Source organism: Protopterus annectens, chromosome 4.part1, assembly GCF_019279795.1.
Source record: "Protopterus annectens isolate FY-2018-M chromosome 4.part1, PAN1.0, whole genome shotgun sequence".
Taxonomy (NCBI): Eukaryota; Metazoa; Chordata; order Ceratodontiformes; family Protopteridae; genus Protopterus; species Protopterus annectens.
The window spans coordinates 385,956,568-385,982,296 of NC_056734.1; the positions used below are offsets into that span (position 1 = coordinate 385,956,568).

General features: G+C 39.3%; 1 protein-coding gene across 1 annotated transcript in view; it reads left to right on the forward strand.

The window, feature by feature from the left end:
• The window catches only part of LOC122801216 (5-hydroxytryptamine receptor 3A-like), a 153,819-nt gene that overhangs the window by 124,445 nt on the left and 3,645 nt on the right, over positions 1 to 25,729 (forward strand). Inside the window, exon 7 of the mRNA XM_044070770.1 lies at positions 24,388 to 24,612. Within this exon, the coding sequence (XP_043926705.1) occupies positions 24,388 to 24,612 (225 nt within the window). The remainder of the gene's footprint in view (positions 1 to 24,387; positions 24,613 to 25,729) is intronic.

Below are 25,729 nucleotides of genomic sequence, written 5' to 3' on the forward strand. Positions count from 1 at the left end.
CCTGTTACCTGGCAGCTTCATCCTTAGCATATTTTTTCCCCAATGTACTCTGCATCCTTCCTCAGCACATGTCCAAACCAACGTAATCTTGCCTCTCTGGCTTTGTCTCCAAACCTTCCAACCTGGGCCAACCCTCTAATATACTTTATTCCTAATCCTGTCCACCCTTGTCACACCCAGTGCAAATCTTAATGTCTTTAACTCTGCCATGTCCAGCTCGGACTCCTGCCTTTTTGTCAATGCCACTGTCTCCATCCCATATAACATAGCTGGTCTCACTACCCGCTTGTAGACCTTCCCTTTCACTCTTACTGGTACTCATCTGTCACAAATCACTCCTGACACTCTTCTCCACCCACTCCATCCTGCCTGTACTCTCTTCTTCACCTCTCTTTCAATTTCACCATTACTCTGAACTGTTGATCCCAAGTATTTAAACTCATCCACCTTCACCACCTCTACTCCCTGCATCCTCACCATTCCTCTATCCTCCCTCTCATTCACACACATATATTCTGTCTTAGTCCTGCTGACCTTCATTCCTCTTCTCTCTAGAGCATATCTCCACCTCTCCAGGGTCTCCTCCACCTGTTCCCTACTCTCACGACAGATCACAATGTTATCTGCAAACATCATAGTCCATGGAGCTCCTGTCTGATCTCGTCTGTCAACCTGTCCATCACCATTACAAATAAGAAAGGGCTCAGAGCTGATCCTTGATGTAATCCCACCTCCACCTTAAACGCATCCGTCACTCCCACCGTAGACCTCACCGCTGTCACACTACCCAAGTACATATCCTGTACTACTGTTACATACTTCTCTGACACTCCAGACTTCCTCATGCAATACTACAACTCCTCTCTAGGCACCCTGTCATATGCTTTCTCTAAGTCCACAAAGACACAATGCAAATCCTTCTGACCTTCTCTGTACTTCTTCATCAACAATCTCAGAGCAAACATTGCATCTGTAGTGCTCTTTCATGGCATGAAACCATACTGTTGATCACTAATCATCACCTCCCTTCTTAACCTAGCTTCCACTACTCTTTCCCATAACTTCCTGCTGTGACAGATCAGTTTAATCCCTCTGTAGTTACTACAGCTCTGCACCTCACCCTTATTCTTAAAAATCGGTACCAAAACCCTTTTTCTCCATTCCTCAGGCATCCTCTCACTTTCCAAGATTTCATTAAATAATCTAGTTAAAAATTCCACTGCCATCTCACCTAAACACCTCCATGCTTCCTCATCTGGACCAACAGCCTTTCCATTCTTCATCCTCTTCATAGCTCTGCTTACTTCCTGCTTGCTAATCCGTTGCACTTCCTGATTCACTATCACCACATCATCCAACCTTTTCTCTTTCTCTCATTCTCTTCATTCATCAACCCCTCAAAGTACTCTTTCCATCTGCTCAACACACTCTCCTCACTTGTGAGCATGTTTCCCTCATTATCCTTTATCACCCTTACCTGCTGCACATCTTTACTAGCTTGGTCCCTCTGTCTAGCCAATTGGTACAGGTCCTTTTCTCCCTCCTTATTTCCAGCCTTTCATACAACTCTTCATACGCCTTATCCTTAGCCTTCGCCACCTCTCTCTTTGCCATGAACCTCATCTCCTTATACTACTGTCTACTTTCTTCATCTCTCTAACAATCCCACTTCTTCTTCTTCGCCAACTTATTTCTCTGTATACTCTCCTGTACTTCCTCATTCTAACACCAGGTCTCCTTGTCCTCCTTTCTCTTTCCAGATGTCACACCAAGCACCATTCTAGCCATCTCCCTTACTAGCTCTGCTGTAGTTACCCAGCTATTCGGTAACTCTTCACTGTCACCTAGTGCCTGTCTTAACTCTTCCCTGAACTCCACCTCACAATTACCCTTTTTCAATTTCCACCATTTCATCCTTGGTGCTGCCCTCACACTCCTCCTCCTCCTCTTTTTGATCACCAATGTCATCCTACAAACCACCATCCTATGCTGCCTAACTACACTTTCCCCAGACACCAATTTACAGTCTCCAATTTCCTTCAGACTGGCTCTTATACATAAGATATAATCCACCTGTGTGCATCTTCCTCCACTCTTGTATGTCACCCTATGCTCTTCCCTCTTGTTAAAATACGTATTCACCACAGCCATGTCCATCCTTTTCACAAAATCCACTACATTCTGACCTTCTGTATTCCTTTGCTTAACACCATACCTACCCATCACTTCCTGATCCCCTCTGTTCCCTTCACCAACATGTCCATTGAAATCTGTTCCAATCACCACTTTCTCATGCTTGGGTACAGTCATAACCACTTCATCCAACTCACTCCAAAATTTTTCTTTCTCATCCATCGCACACCTAACTTGTGGAGCATATGCACTAACAACATTCATCACTACATGCCATAAATTTCCAGCTTCATAAACATCACTCTATCCGAAACTCTTTTCACCTCCAAAACACTCAGCATACTATTCCTTCAGGATAATCCCTATGCCATTTCTCCTCCTATCCACACCATGATAAAACAATATGAACCCGCTTCTGATACACCTAGCCTTGCTCCCCTTCCATCTGGTCTTTTGCACACACAATATACCAACCTTCCTTCTGTCCATCATATCAGCTAGCTCTCTCCCTATACCAGTCATACTGCCAACATTCAAAGTTCCGACCCTCACTACCACAGTCCTAGCCTTTATCTGCCTTCGGGCATGCCTCCCCCCTCTTCTCCTCCTTCGGCCAACAGTAGCCCAATTTCTGCAAGCACCCAGTTGGCCAACAGTACTGGTGATGGTCATTGTTAACCCGGGCCTCGACCGATCCGATATGTATATCTGTACTGTTTTCCGCATGTATGAGTTGGCAAAATTTTATGCTGGATGCCCTTCCTGATGCAACCCTCCCCATTTATCCGGGCTTGGGACCGGCACAAAGAAATGCACTGGCTTGTGTATCCCCAGTGGCTGGGTTCCACTCTCAAATATACTATTACCCTCTAAATGCATAATATTTTCCTAACCTACTAATGGCTAGTAGCTATATATTTTGAAATGTTAAACCTACAATTGAGTTTATAACAAAAATATTCACATTATGTAAATGTAGAAATTTCTGTATTGAATTACGTATTTTCCTTTTTGTAACATTGTGACAAGCCAATTGCAAATATCATGGAGCTTATCTGTAAATGTTTAATTAGCTGTATGAACTATGTCCTTTTGTAACATGTGAAATGTAGCTTGCAATTATTTTGGAGCTTTTCTCCCTGGGCCTCCACTGAAAACAGGCTCTTCTTGGCCCAGTGGACTTCCCCAGTCATCAAACTTAAATAAATAAATGTAAGGTGCCTGGATGAGTCTACCCCACATGTCCATACAGTACCTCATCCTCTTCCAAGACTGACTCCTGCTTGAGCCTGAAAAGTCCTAAGTAGTGTACAAATGGAGGTGGCCACTGATGCTTGGTGTGCCATCATACGACACATCAGTGTGATCATGGTATTATACTTACTCTATGCCATTTCCAGTTAGTGCTGGAAATCCTTATTCATATCCTGGAGGACTCTGACCTTTTCCACTTGACTCTCTGTGGCAGTGCTCTGAGCTCTAACAATGTCACAGCAAATTTGTTGCTTGACAGCCAATGCTTTGCATGTTTCCTGAGGTAGCTGCTCCTATTCGTAAACATACCACTGTGGACACTGTTACCTCTGAATGTCTCCAAAACAAAGTTTACAAACCAAAAAGAAAAATGCATTTCTGCAGAGACTCCAGTTTGTGGTTCCAGCAGGAAACAATCTCAAAAAACACTCAAAAACTGTTGAAATGTTTGGTTTCAGCACTATTGTTTTAATAAATGCAAAACTTCTTCAGATAAAATAGTGAAAATCCAAACACATTTGAAATGGAGCTTATATGACATCCTAGGTCACATGAGAACCAAGCCTTCTTTTCTTCATGAAATTTAAAGCTATACACCCCTGTTAAAAATCTTTTCCCCATAGCTTAAATTACATAGTGTTCCTGGGGAATTAAGCATTGCAAAACGATGTCACCTAAACTTAGTTTAACATAAAAACATAAAAAATATAAAAACTTTGCTCCCAAAATTTTGTGCTATTACACACCAAAAAGATTCAAAGAAATATGCAAAAAATATTCATATATAGCGAGTGTCAAAGGAAAAATATACTTTAAAAATGATCAATACATGGTAGGTTCAGGTTAAGGCACTTTAATCTTGCAGCAAGGAGACAAAAACGTGCTAATGCAGAGTTTGTCTGACTAGAATCAGGAAATGCAAGCATTTTTATACATTTTCTAATAAGACATTGCCTACCAAGCTGACGTAGTAAATCAAAAGTTTTAACATCATTATGTCGTAGTGCTTGTTTATATTATTTTCTGCTTGTACTATCAATTTTTATGAGAAACTTCCTAAGAAAAACAACATGGTCTTGGCTACCACCGGTTAGATATATGCAATGTTACCATTCAAGGTACTATGGCTAATTCGAGCACAAAGCAAGTATAGATTGCAGTTCATTTCTCCAACAGTCCTTTGTCTATGTTATCTCTAACTTCTGCAGCTGTGCAAGTTCTCATACTTCGAACAGAGCTGATTGTTCAAAATCATTACATTACAGAATATAGCATTGTTCATTCATTTCTTCCTGACCTAGCAGATAATCACCTGCTTCTCAAGTACATTTCCAAAAGGCATAAACATGAATATTGCTGTGCTAGCAATTAATAGGTCAGAGGGCATCTTGCAAGTTCCAGGAAGCACACTGCAGTTTCAAAAAGCATCTTTTAGTCTCATATGAAACTCAGCTGTATATAAAATAGTGCATATAAAATAGAATGAAAAACGTGTTAACTTATTTAGTTTCTAATTAGCATTAAGCATACACATTAATACATATTTTTCTGACATTTCCCCCCTGTTAATACTTTTTAATTCTATTTTCAAAAGAATAAACAGTTTGCTTCTTCTCCTAACCTCTTCCATTCAGGATTTGCAGTTAAGAGAGTCATTCAGTTTAAACTTATGAAAGTGTTTCACATTTCAACAATTCTTCAATTTCAGTACTTTGATACAAAGTCTCAGAAACTGATATATCTATAAATTCTTTGATTAACTTTTTTATGCAGGGAATACCACAACAAATGCATGCTCCTAATAGGAGTAATCCCACACAAATGGCAATCAGGATGTTCATTAGGATGGAACCCCACCCCCCAAACAAATTCTGGAAAAAAGTCCGTCAGAGGGTTTGGGCCTGGTTTGGTCATGGTCGACACTTGCTGGATCACCTCAAGATGGTCATTTATTTTGTGCTGGTTGTCAGGAATGTACGAACAGCATTCTTCTTTTATTAAAGCGCATGTACCACCTCTCGCCGTTAGGGTGAAGTCGAGAGCCATGCTGTTCTGAAGCACCACAGTTCTCATAGCATTCAGTTCATCAGTCACTAATTTGAGAGCAGAAAAAGTTGCATTGCTCATAACTTCGAGAAGTTTAGACAGTTTTCTCAGCTCCCAAATTGATTTCACTGTGCCATATGCAGGGGCTATGCCTGCCCATGATATAATGGTGTCACTGAAGTCCATGTGTGTCAGTTTATCTTTGTTTTTTATGGAGTTATGGTTTCTCCATCCTGCTTCGATTCATCCTGCTGGATTCTCAGGTCCCTTAATTGGACTTCTAGGTTTGCTGCTGACCTCTCTGACGTTTCAAATTTTTCCCTGAGGCAAAGCTGCAGTGTGTCGTATGGCCGGAACCAGGTAACCCAAAAAACAACTGCCGGACCAATTCTCAGGTAGCCATTTATATGCTTTTTTCCCACAAACAAAATAACAATTCTCTACTTTTGTATTAATATAAGCTTGCCCTGCATGAAACATTTTCTTATCAATAATAGAAAGCTGTTTTAAGAGAACAGGATTATGCTGTATCTCATCAACACTCTTATGCATCTTAGCAAAATATGCATCATAGTTTGTATCACAAATAGTTTTAGTCTTGCTAGGTTTAATATAACATTTATAAGAAACAGTCACATTGCAATTGCTCCAACCCACCTGAATGGTGTCATTCTTGTAAAAACATACAATCCCTTTTTGTGGAACAGGTAGGTACAATGCTATTTTGTCTTGTGACTTCACAGGTGTAGTATCAAAAATCAAGTTTTCCCAGGTCTCATTGACCCCTAGGGGAACAGCAGTCATTAATAATCCCCTGTATGCTGTCGGTATAGCTGTGCAAATCCAGCAGTTTGAAACACTGAAAGTCTCAGCATACACATATTTAATTGCCTGGTAAGTGTTAAAGTTTGGATGCCAGTCTATGAGTAATGCATCACGTTTGATCAGTTCAACTTTTGTGGCTGGGAAAAGAAAAGGCCACAACAAAAAGATCAATGTTATCAGTATAGCTATCAGAATAATCATGCAAGTTTTCTGAGGTTGTTCTGCATCTCTGTTTACTCTATACCTGGTCATTTTGCTCTCGTTGTACAACAGTAACAAGGTTTTTGTCCAGTTCAAAGTTCTTAACCAGTTTACAGTGTGTCAAATGAATCCAGGACGCTCACTCTGTGATCTTGACTGCAGTGGGTGTTGACAGTAGTACCTGGTATGGCCCTTCCCACTTTGGAGAACTCCAGTTCTTTTTCTTCACGACCTTCACCCAGACCCATGCGCCTGGGGTTACTGCTGCTTCCGATGGTCTGGTTTGCTCTTTATCTGAAACAGAATTTAACTGCAAAAGTTTGTTATTCAAAAATCGCCTCATATACCCTGTACGTGAACTGTCAGCCTCCTGCTCTGCAGGCATGAGAGGTTTCCATTGAGGTGTATAATATGCCCTCCCAAACAGAACTTCAAAAGGAGTTAACCTTTTTGCATTTGGAACAGTTCTCATGCTCAACAGTGCCAGAGGTAAACAGTCTGCCCAGTTCTTTTGTGTCTCACTAATCAATTTCCTAAGCTTGTTTTTCAAAACCCCATTATGCATCTCTACTAATCCTGTAGATTGGGGGTGGCATGCACAATGATTTTTCAGAGAAATCCCGAAATAACGGCTAAGTTGTATAGTTTGATTTACAAAGTGTGTGCCATTGTCGCTATAAATCTTTTCCGGTATGCCAAATCTAGGAATAATTTCTTTAACGAGAACTTTTGCAACAGTAGCTGCATCTGGATTTTTAGTCGGAAAAGCTTCCACCCATTTGGAAAACATATCTATAATGACAGGGCAGTACTTTTTATTTTCGCATTTGTTCAGCTCTATAAAATCCATACAAATAGTATGGAACGGATACGGTGGTGTAGGGAAACTCCCTTGCTTAGGTTTCAATGCCCCTTGTGCATGATGCTTGTTACAAACATGGCATGCTGCACAAAAATTTTTTGTGTAGTTTGTAAATCCATACGTCGTAAACACTCGATTCATTAACTGTACCATCCCTCCTGTTGAGACATGGCACTGCCCATGGCTCAGCAAAGCTGCATATCTAAACAAGTTAGATGGCAAAATCGGTTTCTTTTCTTTGGAAATGTACACTCCCTTCTCAAGGATTGCTCCTCGTTTTATCCACTTCTGTTTTTCTACATTTGTAGTAAGTGTCTGCATTGTTTTTAACATTTCTAAGTCTAAAATCTCAGATGGTTGTAATTCCTCACTCAAAAGAAATATTTCTGAAGCTGAAGTTGCTTGTTTTGCAGCTGTATTAGCTCTCGCATTACCTTTTGAAATTCTATCCTGTTGCTTGGTATGAGCTACGCATTTGCAAATAGCTACTTTCTGAGGTAACTGAATAGAGTCTAACAAGTCTAAAATAAATTGCGCATGGTTAATTGGTTTACCAGTAGATGTCATCATTCCTCTATTTTTCCACTGCTGCGCAAAAACATGTCAGTAAAAATGTTCACTCTCTTACCTTTTGCTAAGGTACATGCCCTTGTCAAGGCAATCAATTCTGCTGCTTGTGCAGATAAGTTGTGTGGTAAAGATTTTGCTTCTAAAATCTCGGTATCAGAAACTACTGCATACCCCACTAGATTCTGTCCTGTAGGACCCCTCCTGCACGAGCCGTCCACATAGTATGTCACCTCGGCATCATCCAAGGGAACATCTGTGAGATCTTTTCTAGGTAGTGTCTTTTGCTCAATCTCCTGCAGGCAGCAGTGTGGTTTGCCATCTGCAGGGGTTGGGAGCAAGGTTGACAGATTCAAAGTTGTGCATCATTCAATTGTCATATGAGGTTGGCTCAACAGTATAGTCATATAGGAAAGATGTCTAGCCGGAGAAAGATATGCTACTTTTTCTTGCAGTAAAATAATCGCGACTGCATGAGGCACTCTCAATGTGAGAGGGTGGAACAATACTACTGAGGCTGAAGCCTGCACTGCCATTGCAGCTGCGACTACTGCTTGTACACAGTGGGGCAAGGATCGCGCCACTGGGTCTAGCTGTGATGAATAATAAGCTACGGGGCGTTGTTTGTCCCCATGCTGTTGTGTTAGCACTGATGTCACATAACCTTGCCTACAATCTACAGTTTGGAAAAATCGTTTATAATAGTTTGGTAATCCTAAAACTAAGGAAGAAGCTATCAGTTGCTTCAGTTTACAGAAAGCTGATTCTGCTTCTGGTGTCCACTGTAATAAATCTTGTGCTTCCATTGGCTTTTTGAATATCAAGTTAGTCAGTGGAGCAGATTCCAAGGCATAGTTTGGAATCCAACTCTGACAAAAGTTAGTAGTACCCAGGAAGGACATCATTTCCTTCTTGGTAGTTGGTTTAGGTACTTGTAATATTGCTGTTTTTCTGTCTTCATCTAATATTCTGCCTTCTTTGGATATTACATATCCCAGGTATTTAACCTGTTTTTTCCAAAGTTGCAGTTTGTTTTTGTTTACCTTGTGTTCTTGAATGGCTAAAAATTGTAATAATGCTATGGTATCCTCTCTGCATTCTTGCTGGGTGGGGGCTGCCAGCAGAATGTCGTCTACATAAAGTAAAATCTGACTGCCTTTCGGTGGGATAAATCCCGCCAGGTTACTTGCCATTTCTTGTGCGAATATTGTTGGACTTTCACAATATCCCTGTGGTAGTCTCGTATATGTATACCGTTTCCCCTGAAATGTAAATGCAAACCAATGTTGGCTGTCAGGGTGTATCGGTATTAAGAAAAATGCATTGCTAATATCTACCACAGAAAAATACTTTTGTTGAGGTTTCAAATCATTCAATAAAGTGTGTGGATCTGGCACCGTAGGTGCCCTGGATATAACTGCGTCATTTACAGCTTGTAAATCTTGGACCATACGCCATTCTCCGTTTGCTTTCCTAACAGGAAATAAGGGTGTATTACATGGTGAATCAGGAGATTCTATCAAGACTCCTTCCTTAAGTAAGGCTGCTATTATAGGTTTGATTCCTATTTCTGCATTCTTTCTCAAGGGATACTGTCTCTTTTGAGGTCTAAATGCTGATTTTGGTGTGATAGTAACTGGTCCTGCTGTACGAATAAGTCCTACATCTGATTTCCCTGTTGACCAGAGAGTCTCTGGTATGTCTCGTAAGGCTTTTTCCTCTTCCTCTAGTAAGAGTGCTACTCAGCTATCCTCACTTGCCTGTGAGTGTACAGCTGGGTGTGTCTGTGTTATCCAATTTAATTTCTGCTTTTGTACTCCTTGTTCGGAAAGTTCTAACTCTGTCCGCTTTTCCCACCTTGTGACTTTTTCTCCTAGGTCTGCCCATTTCAAATTTCTATCTTTAGTTAAACTCACATGTGGCAATCGATTAGATTTGTAAAGTGCTAGGAATTCCTGGGGCAATGAACAGCTTACTACACTGTTTCCTTCTGTGTCACAGTACGAATTTCGTAATACTAATCTGTTAGCATGGTTTTTAAACAGTTCTTGCTCATATTCTTTAACAGGTCCTGGCTTGCTACAGTAATATAGAGTGCAATGCAACAAATGCTGTTTATTAGTGTCAAGGGAGGGGGATTTACTGATGGCTACGTTCATCAGTTCTTCTGTTACTGCCCCTGGACCAGTCGTAACTAAGACCCTCCGGTCGCACTACAAAAGTATCCATTTGTCGCTGTGCTTCCATACCCTGCATAGTTGGAACTACAGCTATGCCAAATATCTGCATTAGGTCTCTGCCCAAAAGATTCACTGGGCATTTTTCAGAAACAACAATTTTGCTTTTCTGGGTCATCCCTGAAACTGGGTCGGTTATCGCTATGTTGTGGAGAGTGGCTCCGGATACAGCTGTCCATTAGCTGCTTTCACTAATATGTAGTCAAGTGATTCTGAATTCTCTGGTAGTTTGGAAGGATGTATCAGGGTCCGTGAAGCCCCTGAGTCACACAGGAATTTAACTTCCCTCCCCTCTACCAGAAGTGTAACTTCCGGTTTTGTGTCTGCTAAGTAGAGCTCTAAGCTCAATAATGCTGTCCAAAATTTCATTTTCTTCATTATCTGTGATTTCATGTACATCCTCTATTTCTTCTGTCACATCCTCTACCCCTTCTATCACATTTGCACTTGTCTTTTCTTGTTTATTCTTATCCAGTGATTCTTGACTACCATATAGTCAGTCCTCACCCTCCTTGTCTTCTGTGGTTACCTTTTTATTTTGCCTGCAATCCCTTGCTAAATGTCCCTTTTTCCCGCATTTAAAACATTCACCCCTTTTCTTTCTCTCTTCAAAGTCTTCTGATCGTTTATCAGATTGCTTGTTTCCCTGGGTATTTTTCTTACCCTTCTTCCCAGTTTGCACTACAAAGACTTCTGATCCGTCTTTTACTGCAAATACTTGAGTTTTCTTTTTCTTTTTGCTATTAAAATGCCTTTCGGCATGTCTTGCATATTCAAGTAGTGACTGTAATCTAGTTGTACGATGATCTACCATGTGCTTTGTAATAAAGCTGCTAATGGGCGCAATACTGCCTTTTAAAAATGCATTCTTTAGCTGCTGCTCATATGGGGAATCATGTGTTTGGTCTTCAGGTACCTGCATTCCACAATAGTTATTAAAACATTTTAATAATCTGGCATAATATCTATCAACAGTTTCACCTTCTTGTTGTATGCATTGATTAATGCAAGTCCAGTCAGCCCTAGGTTTCCATTTCTCAGAGATTCGGTCTGTCAGACATTTCACTCTGTTGTCCAGTTCTGCGTTACTATGTGGGAGTGGTCTAAGCTCTGCGTCACGGGGATTCCAGTTGCCACTGATCATGTGCCAATCTGGACCTATGATTTGTCTAATTACTTTCTCTACTTCCTCTCCATTCAAATGGTAACTTAACCTCATACCCTGTAAGTCTTCTAAGAATTTTCTAAAATTAACTTTTGGATGGGGAATTCCCTCTGTGGCTTTCCGGATGTCTTCCGGTGTCCACGGTCTATATACTAGAAGAGTTGGGTCCTGTCCTGCCTGTCCTGCCTGCGGATTTCTACTTCTATGAGTGGACATATCTCTTCTTCACTCATAGCTTGTGAATTTTTATTCATTTCATACAATTCAATATCCCCTCTTAAGTTGTGTGCTCGAGACCTGGTCTCGATAGGATCTCTGACAAACAGTTTTGGTTTTGCAGGAACAGCTGGGTATAGCGGAGGTGGATCAGCTTGTCTACCCGCTTCATATTCTGGTAAGGGAAGCAGAGGGGGTGGAGGGGCTGTTGCTATTACCAAGTTATTGTCTTCTTTATCTAAGAACATTGCTTTTGACTTTTTAATCTTTTGTTCCCTGCGGTTTGCTTCCTCAAGCCACCCGTGTGCCTGAGGGACTCCTAATTGTCATTGCTTTTTTAGCTGACCTTTCGCATCTGTTTTAAGTTGTCTAACAAGTTTAATAAGTGAAAGTTTATCTAAACTACCGTCAAATTTGTATTTATCAACCCATTTTGTATAATACCCAACATTATCGGCACGCTGTAATTGCATATATTTCACGTCTTCGGTTAAGGGCGGGTCTCAGGAACTTTTCGTGCACTGATTTCCCATGTTGCCTTAGCTAAGTTAGAAATTGTTACGTAACCCTTTTTATCACGTGGTACCACGATTTACACCTTTTCACAGTTTATCTAGAATAACTGCCTACCTATTCTATTTCCCTGATCTATGACAAGACAGCAATCTTTTTGTCCCTGATCTGCACATGCAAATCTCCCTGACAAAACAATAATACTGTAACAAGTCCCTGATCTAAAACAGAAAAGGTAAATTCCTCCTTACCTGACCCTCCGTGTCTTGATCCCACCAGAACGTTGACTTGTCTTCCAATCCCAGATCAGAAACAGTGGCTGGCCTCTTTCGAATGACAATTCAGTCGGAGGTCTTTCAAAGCAGAAGAGCTGATGTGGCCACTTCTCCGTACAGATGCATGCCACCGGACCCAATTCTGACCTGAGCCAGAGTGAGAGATATATTTCCAGTCCGAAGGACCAAACTGTCAAAGGAAAAATATACTTTAAAAATGATCAATACACGGTAGGTTCAGGTTAAGGCACTTTAATCTTGCAGCAAGGAGACAAAAACGTGCTAATACAGAGTTTGTCTGACTAGAATCAGGAAATGCAAGCATTTTTATACATTTTCTAATAAGACATTGCCTACCAAGCTGACGTAGTAAATCACAAGTTTTAACATCATTATGTCGTAGTGCTTGTTTATATTATTTTCTGCTTGTACTATCAATTTTTATGAGAAACTTCCTAAGAAAAACAATGTGGCCTTGGCTACCACCGGTTAGATATATGCAATGTTACCATTCAAGGTACTATGGCTAATTCGAGCACAAAGCAAGTATAAATTGCAGTTCATTTCTCCAACAGTCCTTTGTCTATGTTATCTCTAACTTCTGCAGCTGTGCATGTTCTCATACTTCAAACAGAGCTGATTGTTTAAAATCATTACATTACAGAATATAGCATTGTTCATTCATTTCTTCCTGACCTAGCAGATAATCACCTGCTTCTCAAGTACATTTCCAAAAGGCATAAACATGAATATTGCTGTGCTAGCAATTATTAGGTCAGAGGGCATCTTGCAAGTTTCAGAAAGCACACTGCAGTTTCAAAAAGCATCTTTTAGTCTCATATGAAACTCAGCTGTATATAAAATAGTGCATATAAAATAGAATGAAAAACGTGTTAACTTATTTAGTTTCTAATTAGCATTAAGCACACACATTAATACATATTTTTCTGACAGCGAGCAAAATATAGTAATAAGGAACTATAGGAAGAGAACTGAAAAATGAGAAATAACCTACCTTTATTTATTTATTTTATTTTATTTTACATTTGTTGACCGGGCTAGTCTAACTGGATATATGTCCATTTTCAGTAGAGGCCCAGGGAGAAAAGCTCCAGGACAATAACAAATAAAAAGTAAAATAGTACAGAATAAAATAAAGTTTACATAGAAAAAAATACTGATATACATATTAGTACACACTGGTTAGTATTTATTTACAAAAATATAAAACACACTGGTAAATAACTAATTACAAGATATCAAGACAATGGTTAAAAAAAATACTATTTACAAAATTATAGGATACAACATTTATAAAGAGTCAATCATAGTAGCTTACAAGTAAACAGTTCTACTTACAAATGAAATAAGAACAGTGGTGTCAAAATGGGAAAGTAGAGGGAAAAACATTAATGCTTTAAAAAGATGAAATAAAAAAATGTAGGTTATTTCTCATTTTTCATTTCTCTTCTTAGAGTCTCTACAGTAATGTATTTTACCTCTGGATGTATGCCATCATCCTGAAAGTGTTTGTCTAGGTTAGGAGATACTTCCTGAAAGTGTTTGTCTAGTTTTGGAGATACTTGTGTAAAGGTACATGAGTTTTCTTCCTTTATAAGCATGAGAGTAATGTTAGCATGTGCTTGACTTTGTATTGTGAGTATATATAATTATAATTATACGCATGAAAAATCTCAATCCAGCCAAGTAAAGGCATGTTATACTTATGTCTGAAGTATCATAAATACATTTAGCACAGTAAGGCAATCAGTTTATTAGCCTGTACAACTTTCTTGTATTCATAATACTATGATTTTTCATTCCTCAGTGACATTCAGAAATCTCCAAGTAAATACAGATGTATATTCAGTCATCAACACATCTGTACTTCTTCTTCTTTTGGCTTTTCCCGGTTAGGGGTCACCACAGCAGATCACCTGTCTGCTCATGGTTGGCAGTGGAGTTTTACGGTGTTGAGTTTCCAGCCCGGCTCCCAACCTTCCACAGAAGGCACACATACGCACTCATGCCTAGGGCCAATTTAGAGTGTCCAATCCACCTACACCACTTCAGTAATTCACAATTAAAACATATATGAATGCACATTCACTACATGACACCAAAGTAAATGATTTTTCACTGATCAGTTCCACTACTACTGTAATAATTTTCCACTTACAAATAACATCTTTACAATGTGCATTAAAGCTATATGCCCGTGATATTGGGAAAATAAACATTTCTTCAAGATAACTTACTAATTCTACATCACTTTCAAGTGTTTCATATTAAATTCCAATATTTTTATTATTTTTCTTACTTTAAGAAGTTCATGGTTTCCTAAGATATTTGCACCCTAACTCAACTAATTGCAAGTCAGTATGGTGATGTTAAACTTTACATTTACATGTTTTGTATGCAAATTAGGCACTTTAACATTTATGTCTAGGAATCACAGTAATCAGCAAGCATGTAAGGCCACTTATGCACGTAAGTAGGTTTCAGCTACTTGTGAAGGTAGCCTCAGGTTCAAATGAACACACTGTAGAAAGTGGTAAAGTCCATAGCAGTCCTCAACAGGCCCCAGCATGCTACAGGACTGTGTGGATAGCCTCAGATATGCTTAAAGCTGAATATATTTAGAACAAAAATAATTAAGTCATATATACGACAGTTTGTACAACCATGAAGTGTAATCTCTACCTATCTAACATCATCTGGTGCACTTTCTCACCTTAAGACACTCAACACTTAATAAAAGCTGGTAATCATGCACATAGAAATATGTATTTCTGCAATTTCTCCTGAAAAATTAAAAAAAAAATGCTGTTCTACTGCATGAATAAATGACAATCTTTGTCCATCTGAACACTGCCACTACATGATGGTCGAATATGAGATTGTTATCAACCTGAGTACCGAGGTCTCTCACCACAGGTTGTGTGTTAAGAGGGTTGCCGCTGATGTGGCAATCAGTAGGGGGCGTGTTTTTGCCAAATGGTATGATAATACATTTTTTTGCATTTAACTTAAGGCCATTACTTTGGCACCAGACATTTGTTGCTGTGAGACCATCTTACAGTATGTTAACATCATTTGGGGAGCCAATGACAGCACCCAACTTACAGTCATCCACAAACTTGGTCAGCCACAGGCCCTTTGTCTTTGCTGGACCTCTGAAAAGTAGATGCCAAACAATTGGGGTCCCAGGACAGCTCCCTGGGGAGCACCACTAGTGGCAGGTCTGCTGTCGGAGGTGGTGGCACCTATTTTGACCTTGTGGGTCCTATCGGTGAGCCAGTTGGCCACCCTCTTGATGAGATAGGGATTTACACCAAGTGGAGTTAGCTTTTCGATGATGCCAAAGTGGGGGATTGTGTCAAAGGCCTTGGCCAAGTCAAGGTAAGCTGTATGTACTGACTTTGCCTCATCCAGGGCCTTGGTGACAGTCTCAAAGAAGTCAGCCAGGTTCAACAGGCAAGATATGCCCCTGATGAATCTGGATTGGGTATGGTCAAGTGTTTGGAGATTGCCTATGTCCTTGTTTATGAGATCCATAATAATACACTCCATGGCTTTGCACATCAGACTTGTCAAGCTAATGGGGCAATAGTTTCCTGGGTCAGTAGTGGCACCACCTTTGTGCATGGGGATAACAATGGCAGATCTCCTCTCTGCTGGTATTAAGCCTGTAATTAGGCTGTGGTTGAATAGGGTGCTTAATGGTAAAGCTAGTTCTTGCTGGAGATGGTACAGAATACAGCCTGGGATACTATCAGGTCCAATAGAAACTGTGTCCTTTGCCTTGGATATGGCCTTGATCTATGGAGATGTGTGGTGTAGGACAAGTATCAGGGATGTTGAATGGGCCTTTGGGGGGATGGGGGGTGAAGTTTGCACTGAACCTATCAGCCAGCAGATTGGCTAAATCAACAGGATCAGTGTAAGTGGTACCGTTAAGCACTTATTTGGAACAAACTTGGGCTTTGCCATGGAGGGTCCTGATGAGGCTGAAAAAGGCTTTGTGGTTTCCTTTTGTTTTGGAGGCTAGTTTCAATTCATAACTGGCTTTAGAGGTTTTCACTAGTGATCTAATTTGCTTGTTGAGGCTGAGGAGGGAGTTTTTCCAATTTGGAATTTGTTCCTTTTTACCCTTAGACAACAGTTTCTTCCTTTTCTTGTAAAGCCAGTTGATAGAGGATGTCCACCAGACAGTTTTGTGTTTCCTTGAGGAGCAGGTTTTAGCTCTGTTTGGTATGGCTGAGTCCATGCAGTTGTAAAGGTGCTTGTGTACTGCATTGGCATACTGTTCAGCATAATTGTCTACATCTTCTGAGGGCGGCAGTGGTGTGAAGCTACTGATATCCTCCCTTAGGATGTTGTAGTCAGCTTCTGAGAAATTTTTTAGTCTGGTTATGGCTGGGGTGGGGGGTGGGGGGGTGGGATAGAAACTTGGAATGAGACAGACCGGTGATCTGATCTCACCAGGGAAGAACATACTATGGGAGTGGTGCAGCAGTCACCCATGTTGGTGAGAACCAAGTCCAGAATGTTATCTTCTCCTGTGGAGGATGAGATGAGCTAGTCTAGTGTGCTAAAATTGATGAAGTCAAGGAATCATTGGATGAGTGCATTAGTGCAGGAATAGTTCAACCAGTCTATGTTGGGGTAGTTGAAGTCACCAAGGATCAAGGTGTTGAGGGTACCATGATGAATCAAGTAGGTCCCCGTAGGGAGGAGTGGGGGTCCTGAGTCATGGATGGGGGATCTATAGCTGGCTATAACTTGGATGGGTGTCTTGCCAACTGTCAGTTATACCTGGAGTAATTCCAGTGTGTCATGCTGGCAAATCAGTCTGGATGTGTGCCTTTTCTTAATGAAGATAGAGACTCTACCACCCTTAGTCTTTCTGACCTCATTTTGGGGTCAGAAAGTGTGGAATGAGGTATAGCCTGGTAAGGCAGGGGTATTCTCCGCAGCCCTGAACCAAGTTTCAATGCCTGCACAGACACTGGCATCTTTCACTGTGAGGAGAGCCTCCAGTGAGTACATTTTCAGGTTAAAGCTCCTAAAGTTAAGCAGCATGACCTTCAATTTGCTTTTTGGCAGATCTTTTATGTTGGAATATTTGTGTTTGGGACATAGCCTTAAAAGGCACAATGGGGGATGCAAGAGCCTTGCCAGGATGTGGAACCTCAGGGGTGACAGGTGGAGGCCATCTCTGGCAAAGCATCAAGGCCTGTCAACTATGTCATCCCAGGAAGACAGATACTGGATCCCCTTGGAAAGACACCAGAAACTAAGCCAGTTGCTGAAATCAATTATTTTTTGTTTGTATGGTGGTATCATTCTTGGTGAAAGTAGGATGCTGCTTAGGGCTAGGATCATACCTGCCTGGGACACATACTCTGACAGCTCAGTCATGTCTCTCTTCATATAGTCCACAGAGGTACGTCTCAAGTCATTCACACCAACATGGACAATGACAGAGTCATATTTGTACCTGTTGTGGAGAGCCTTAAGTGCATGCGTGATGTGGCGGATTCTGGCACTTCACAGATAACTGACCCTGACCTTCTTCTTGTCGAGCCTGGTGAGGGGGGACATCCGTGTGCCTCACTATTGAAGTGCCAGTGACTAGTATGTTTGGTTTATTGCTATGCTTTATGGGCTGCGTTTGTTTAGTGTTATGCCTAATGAGCTGTGTTTGTCAGACACTGGTATATTGTGTGTTATGTGCTTGGTGTTGTGTGTGAAATGTTTGTGTGTGTGTTTTGGGGGTCTCTGTTGTCTAGGTAAGTTTTTATTGAGGACCCCTGCATAGGTGTGTGTGTGTTGTGCTTGGCTATGTGATGATGGTGGTGTGGTGTTTCTGCTGGCAATCTCCTCTTTGTCCGGAGTACTGGCTGTGGCATGACAGAGCATGGATTTCAGGTTACTGATGTAGATCCATTTGTCACAAGTAGAACAGTTATGTGCTTGGAGAAGAGGACTGTCCATGAACATGAGGCAGTTGCTAAACTGTCTCAGTATGTCCATGTGAACCAGGCTGGCAGGAGAAACTGGTGGCAATTGTCCAGACATAGTGTTCTGAATATTTGGCAGACTTATGGAGAGGGGGTTTGATAAGGGTTTGCCCACAAGAGTGTAGACCACAAAAACCTTAAATGTAAAATAAATGGCCTGAAGCACAAGTGCTAAAACCAAAATTAAAATGCTTAGAATAGCAGATAAATCTAATCAGGCTACTAACAAGCAAGCAGTAATAAATGCAGGATAAGAGCACTTGAACACTTAAGTGCGCACAGAGCAGAAAATAAGGTAATAAAGTAGGAAGAACACAGTTACAGTAAGAGCAGCTGAGTCAAGTGCAAACAATGTTTTTGTCAAGTGGAGAGAGAGGAAAGAGAACAAGACTAAGAGACTACTGGGGTTGTCCTTCCCAAATGCTCTCTCTGTGCACAGTAGATAGAGCTGATGCGATGGGACTAGTAGGAGTGTCGGAAATCAAAGAAGCAAGGGGTAATCCTTCCCAAATAATCTGACTGTACTCAGTTGAGTGAGAAAATGAGATGGGTCTGGAAGGAGTGCCCAAACATAAATTTACAGCAGAGGCAGGCAGTTCCAAAGCCACCAAGTTTAAGACTGCAACAACACTAGGGAGGGAGGGTGTGAAACAAACTGCATGCAGAGAGACCACAATATTCAATTAATATTCAATGAAACAAATAAATAAATGATAATGGTCCACCTTTTATGAGAGTTGTACCTGGATAAGATTCAGGTGTGCAGATGTGGTTTAGGTTGGAAAAAGATCCCTCACAGTAATCGCCCAGTCTGGCCAACAGTGCCACCACAGTTATGATGACCTACAGAAGAATAGGCCTAACCAGCTAGCTGAATGGGTTGACCAGGTAGTGACAAGAGGAACAGAATTCTATAGTAAGTATTACTTTTTTGGTCAATTTAAACATAGGTTTAAAAAAATTAACTGCAAGATGGTTGTATAATTGAAGGAATTTGCTACAAGAAATATATGTAACTCCAAATATGTATCTGTAATGTTATTATAATAATGCAAAAGAGAGCATAAACATATCTGTAGAAAGAACTACATCTGTCTACACAATATATGTAGAATGTGTATTGTCTGTAAAAATACAAATGTAACATATGTATGAGTAAAATAATAATATGCACATATATATATATATATATATATATATATATATATATATGTCTGCAAATCACAGATATATATCTGCATGCATACACTTACAAATACTTGTTAATGTATTTGTACACAAAGCAAAACAAAATTGCATTTCCTCATAATTTCTTTTAGTTCTACATTTGTCTTAGTAGTTAAGGTATATGCAAACAGTTTTTGTAAAGAAAGGACTTTGTTTGTGCAGGCTAGAAACATTTTTGAGTATTGTAATTCTGTTAAGAGAGTCTTTTCTTCCACAATATTAATTAAGATGCAAGATGGCAAATCATTCCACCAAGTACCTCACCCTAGTCAGAGTGGAGGTTGGGGGAAGGGTTGGGTATTGCACTGTCAAGTCAATGACCAGCACATATTTTAATGAGGAATGACCAGTTGTATTACTTCTGTATTACCTCTGTATACTCTTTTAAATCATCACCCATATACTTATGCTTAGAATTCTTAGGTGGAAAACTACCAAAGCATGCATTTTTGTACAGTTAAAGAACTAAAAACATCTTTGAATTGCTAAATTTTTCTGTGTGTGAACATCTTCTGGCTGAACACAACTCATAGACTGTTACATGCTAAGCATAATATTTTAAAATACCATTCCACCAAAAGTTTATCAATTTGTTTATAACTTTCAGTAAAGGGAAGATTGGTGCAGTGTGAGAGTTCAGATAGTAATACATATTCAACAAACGCATAGTAAGTACTGCAGTGAATTAAATACCTTGTGAATATATACTAGTCATATAAGTAATATTAAGAAAAAAAGGTGAAATACTGAAAATCAATAAGTATCTTATGTTTTCTCTTTATAACTGAGGAAGAAATATCCTACAACAGGAAAGACAAATGGCCAGACTGGATGAATATGCTGTTAAGCATAAATAAAGTAGTAAATAGCATTGTGTGTTTAACTGTGTTCAGGTTGTGACACTGGTCCTGCAGGCACCCCAGCACAAGGCAGCCTGGGAAAACATACTGAACAGGGCCCTCAGAACTGGTTGAGAATGTGCTGGAGCAGCTTATGGACAGACAGATTCAACCAAAGATTCTTTTCAGCATGTTCAAGACATACTGTCCAGCTGATGCCATCCAATGCACCATCACAGGTCTCTACCCCCTCATCATTGTGGTCCTGCACTGCACCATCATCTGGCATTTGAAATGTTTAAGGCTCTGTGGACTAGGACTCCTGCTGGCACTTTCTCAGTTCTTCTACCCGTATCCTTTCTCCTACACCCTTTTACCTATTTCCCACCCATACTACCTATTATATCAAAAATATTTGGAAAAATAGGGAGGGATCTATCCCCTGACAAAAACATAGTGACCTCTTCTCTCACCTCCTCCTGCAACACTCTCTTGATGTATTCCTGTTTGTTGTATCTCTTAGCAGTCTTTAATGAAAACATCAGGGTATCTAAATAAAGATATCCCTATGGAAAATATTTTAAACTCCATTATTTTTAAAAGATATTAAGAACAAAATCTACACAGTCCACTGCTTGCAAGTTTGACTATGCACAGTTGTGTCATTCCGCAATATCTGAATACATAAAAAGTAATGTGATGCCTACAGGTTTCATGTAGTACTTTGTATGTACTTAACACTTATCTTTAAGCACTATATGATTCTTATGTAAGTAAACATGCGTATCAAAATGCCTTTGCTTTTCCTTATTCAGCTGTAACAACCTCCTGTGCTTAGTTTATTTGCATATAGATGTAGTGGCACACCTTGCAGATAACCTCCATGAAGCTGTGACCTCTCAGATTATGAAAACAACCCTAAATGTCTAGAAGTGTCACTAGGATGATCCTAGAGTACTCTTGAATTCATATGGAAAGTTTAATGGGGTACTAAGACCTGTTTAAGTAATAGATTGAAGTGCAAGCTCCATAAAACTGGAGACAGTAAAGACTTCACCTTTGCTGATAGAGATGAAAGCCATTTCTTCTTGCAATTTAACTGTTTTAATTGGTCAAATTTCTGCATTGTGTTTTGAAAACTGTAATTTCTCTGAGCTCATTGAAGAAAGGCATATGCTTGAATTTTTCATAGAGAAAAAGAAAAAGAATAAAAGAACAAAGAATAATTATTCCCTTTTGGTCAAGTAATGGTGAATACTGCAGGTGATTATAACAGGCAGAGGAAGGGCACCAAGTACAATGTACTATTGTCAGAGAAGAAAGAGGCATATCAGAAGTAGTGCATGCATGATGTATAAAAGCCTGCAAAGTTCTGACAAATCTTGTGAAAATCCTCTTTCATGAATATGACCAGTATTGTTTAAGGTAGATGGTCACATTTTAGTCTACTTTCAGAGAAGGTTTGCCATAGCTTTTACTGTTGAAAATTTTTTTTCCCCACAATCCATTTTTGTTTGGCTGTATACCCTTCCGGTGCTGCAGTTCACATTTTATTTTGTTACTACTGTTAGAATGACATGCTTTTCCTTTGCTTAGGGATAGACTTTCTTTAACTGTAATGGGTGTTTTGGATTTTTTTGTAGGTAACAGTGAAAGAGCATTTAAAAAGTAAATTTACTAGTACCTTTACGTTATTGGTAAGTTCAGTGGAAAATGAACATTCATTGATATGTAAAAATTATACCAGTTTCAACTTTGGGATGTTGAACACAGTTTTGGTTCACCCAAGAAGTGTGTCATGGGAAAACAAACTTGAATACAGTGGGTCATTTAGCACTTAAGACTTGATGCTTTCACATACCCAGGTCTGAATGAATCGATTTCTTTAGTCCCAGTGTTGAAAATGAAGGCGGATAAGTTATATCATTTAGTGTTGCTTCACTTGGAGATTTCGTAGGGACTTTATATTTATGTATTTATATCTAAATATTTAAATATTGCCTTAATGGATTGGATAAATTGAATTTTACATTTATTTTTATTGATTTATTGATTTTTTTTAAACACTTTTTGGATATTTTTTATTGACTGTATTATGAATGATTTACTTTTTAGGGTTTTGGAAAACATAGTTCGAATGTTCTTTTTAAACATGGCATATTTCATGTTTTTTAATTTTGCTTATTTATTTCATTTTCTTTATGCTGTACCTTTAAGACAACTATGTAAAGTGTTGAATGAGTATTTAAAAAGGGAGAGGCAGGGTTCATTTTTATGATGTTCTGATGATGTCCTGTATTTATTCACTTTTAATGGATGAAAGTGCTTAACTTTTTAAGAAAATATTCAGTCTGCCTTTTGGAGTGTGATTGTCCATTTAACATCCCCACTGTACCACTTTGTTATGTTCTTCATAGACTTTTTCATCCCAAAACATGAATGCCCAGGTGTCTATACTATAGAACTTCACCATAAAATCAGATCAAATCAGTTTTATTTTACAAGCCCAAACCTAGGCTTGCTGTATGACATCAGACACCGTGATCAATACTAAAAATACATAACTGTTCATACAAATAAGTCTCAGACTGAGGATACAAGCAGTAAATATAACTTTAAATTAAAATAAAATGTAACCATTTTCATCTTAAGATTGAAATTATTTGAGATGTTGATGACTTCTAGTTATTAATAAGTCTAACTAAAACAGACCTTATTTAAAAGATAGGTGTTTAGGAACTTTCTACAATGTTCTACAGTAGGGTAACATCCCAGTTTTAATTTAATGGACTGTTCCACTCCTGAAAGATACAGGAGCAATGAGGGCCATTTCATTGGTGTATCAGACCCTTCTGCAATGCTGAATATAGCATTCCATTTCTTTGAATTATACCACTCAAAGCTGCGCAGTAGATTTTAATTACAATTAGAAACTCGGTTATGAATAATGAAGCTTTCACTTATGTCACTAGTCTTCTCACTACTAAGCATTTAGAAAAAGATGAAACCTGTTAACAGATCTAGAAGGCAGACCATTCTAAAGTTCACAATATGGAATTCTACTTATCCAAGTCTTTCGGCTTTTCCCGGTTAGGGGTCGCCACAGTGGAACTCCGGTCTGCTAATGATTGGCAGTAGATTTTTACGTGCTGGCTTGCCGGGCCTAACGCACAACCTTCAATGAAGGAACGCCCATTCACGCATGCCGACATACAGAAGACGCTCTAACTGAGAATCGAACGTGCAACGTCTAACTGTGAGGTGACAACACTACCGCAGCACCACCACCGCAGTTCTACTTATCCAAGTAAACTCTGAAATATCCTATTCTGAACATATAACACTATAACTTTGACATATGAAGACATATGGCTATAAAGTAAACTCTGGATTATCCTGTTCTGAACATACACTATAACCTTAGCCTGTAAACTATCCACTATGTCAAATATAAATAAACTAAAACATAAGCATATTAAATGCAACAATGTGTGTTTGTGTGTGTGTGTGTGTGTGTGTGTGTGTGTGTGTGTGTGTGTGTGTGTGTGTGTGTGTGTGTGTGTGTGTGTGCATGTGTGGAGGATCCAACTCTACCCCTTGTGAAGGGGTTATACCCCCACATTTCCTGAACTATCATATTCAGCTCTGAGGTTGTTATAGCTGCAGGTGTAAACCGAGCTGTGTCACCCTTTCTATGAGTGGCAGTGGGTACAACAGGATGACAAGAAGAATCCTCTGACATATATTGTGCCGTTGAACTTCATGGTTCAGAAAGACTCTGTTAGAGGTAAGACAATCAATATTAATGCTGCTGAAGTCTGTCTTTTGATACTTAGACACCCTTTGCAGTTGGCATCACTAATACTGGAATGAGTTGCAACAGTTCTCAGTCACCAGTTAACACAAGTAGAACACTTATAAGTATAACTGGCCATGTAGAGGTATAGTTTGCTGAGCAGATATGAAAACAGTGTATGCTAAAGATTCTTTTTACATTCCAGGTACCTATTTCTTGATCTGTTTGGTGTTTATGGTTTTAAGCCTCCTAGAGACAATCATTATCACTTACATTTTGCATCTTGGACCAAGCAAGTATCCAGTTGTTCCTGGCTGGGTAAGGAAAGTGGTCCTACATGACATTGCCAGACTGCTTTGTTACAAGCACCAGGAGTGCTCTATACTTAAAGAGAAAGTTGCCAATGAGGTCACAAATGTTGCTATACCAGGTAAGTTCCAAGTTAAAGAACTTACTTGCAATTACTTATTCAGAGTGTAAGAAGAGATGTATACTAATGCATGGGAAGCTGGGTCAGCTGTTGTATATTCAGATTGTAAATAGCTATTGCTCAAATAGTTTATTCACTGAAATAATGCTTGTTATGTTCAACTAAGGGCAGCATATAACCTGATTCTCCCGTTTGTTTCCCTTCAAGGATTCCTATGGCCAGATAAACTTTTGCCAGGTACTCTGGTTTCCTGTTACATTCTAAAGACATTCCATAGGTGATCCTTCAAATTGTATCAGGTGTGCATGCCATGGGTGAATGATTGTGTGCATAAGAATAGCACTCTGTTTCTCCACCTTGCACACACCGAATACTGGCATAGACTTCATGATTTGAAACGAACTTAAGTAGCTATCAGAAAATTAATAATGAATAAATGAATGAATGACCAAATTAAAATGAAAACCATTTGAGAGACACTACTATAGTTTATACAGTTTACACTCTTCAATGTCTTACTACTCTCTTCTGTACAAAGAATAAAATATTTATATGCATTCATGATACTTTTGTTGCTACATATTTCATACCACTGCTAGATTACTAGTGGGTGATGAGTTATATTCTCTAAAGCTGAGTTTTGCTCTCTTACTCTATACCTGCCTATTGAATCATAATTAATTACAAGTTTGGCTCCCTGTTATAATTCTAAGACCTGTAATTGTTTGACTCAGAGTTTCGAAAAAAAAAAGATAAGAAAAAGAAAACATAAGGAGAGCAATTAATGTTGCCATTCACTGTTCTCTTTTAAAAAATACTATTTTGTATGAAGCAAGATTTCCCTGGACCTCCCAATGAGAGGGTTGTATTTTCTATATTTACTAAAACCATGACTGACATACCTTGGAGAAAAGGCAATACTCAGGGAGACAGATCTCAGATTTGTGACTTTGACTTAAAAAAAGCATGTATCTTCAATAGACTTCATCTAGTTAAGATAGATAATTTAAATTTATATAAAAATAAACAATTCTTTTGCACAATAGCTATGTAGAACAGCTTGGACTATGGAACAATTAAAGCTCTAGTACATAGAAAACAAGATACTTTTGAAGAA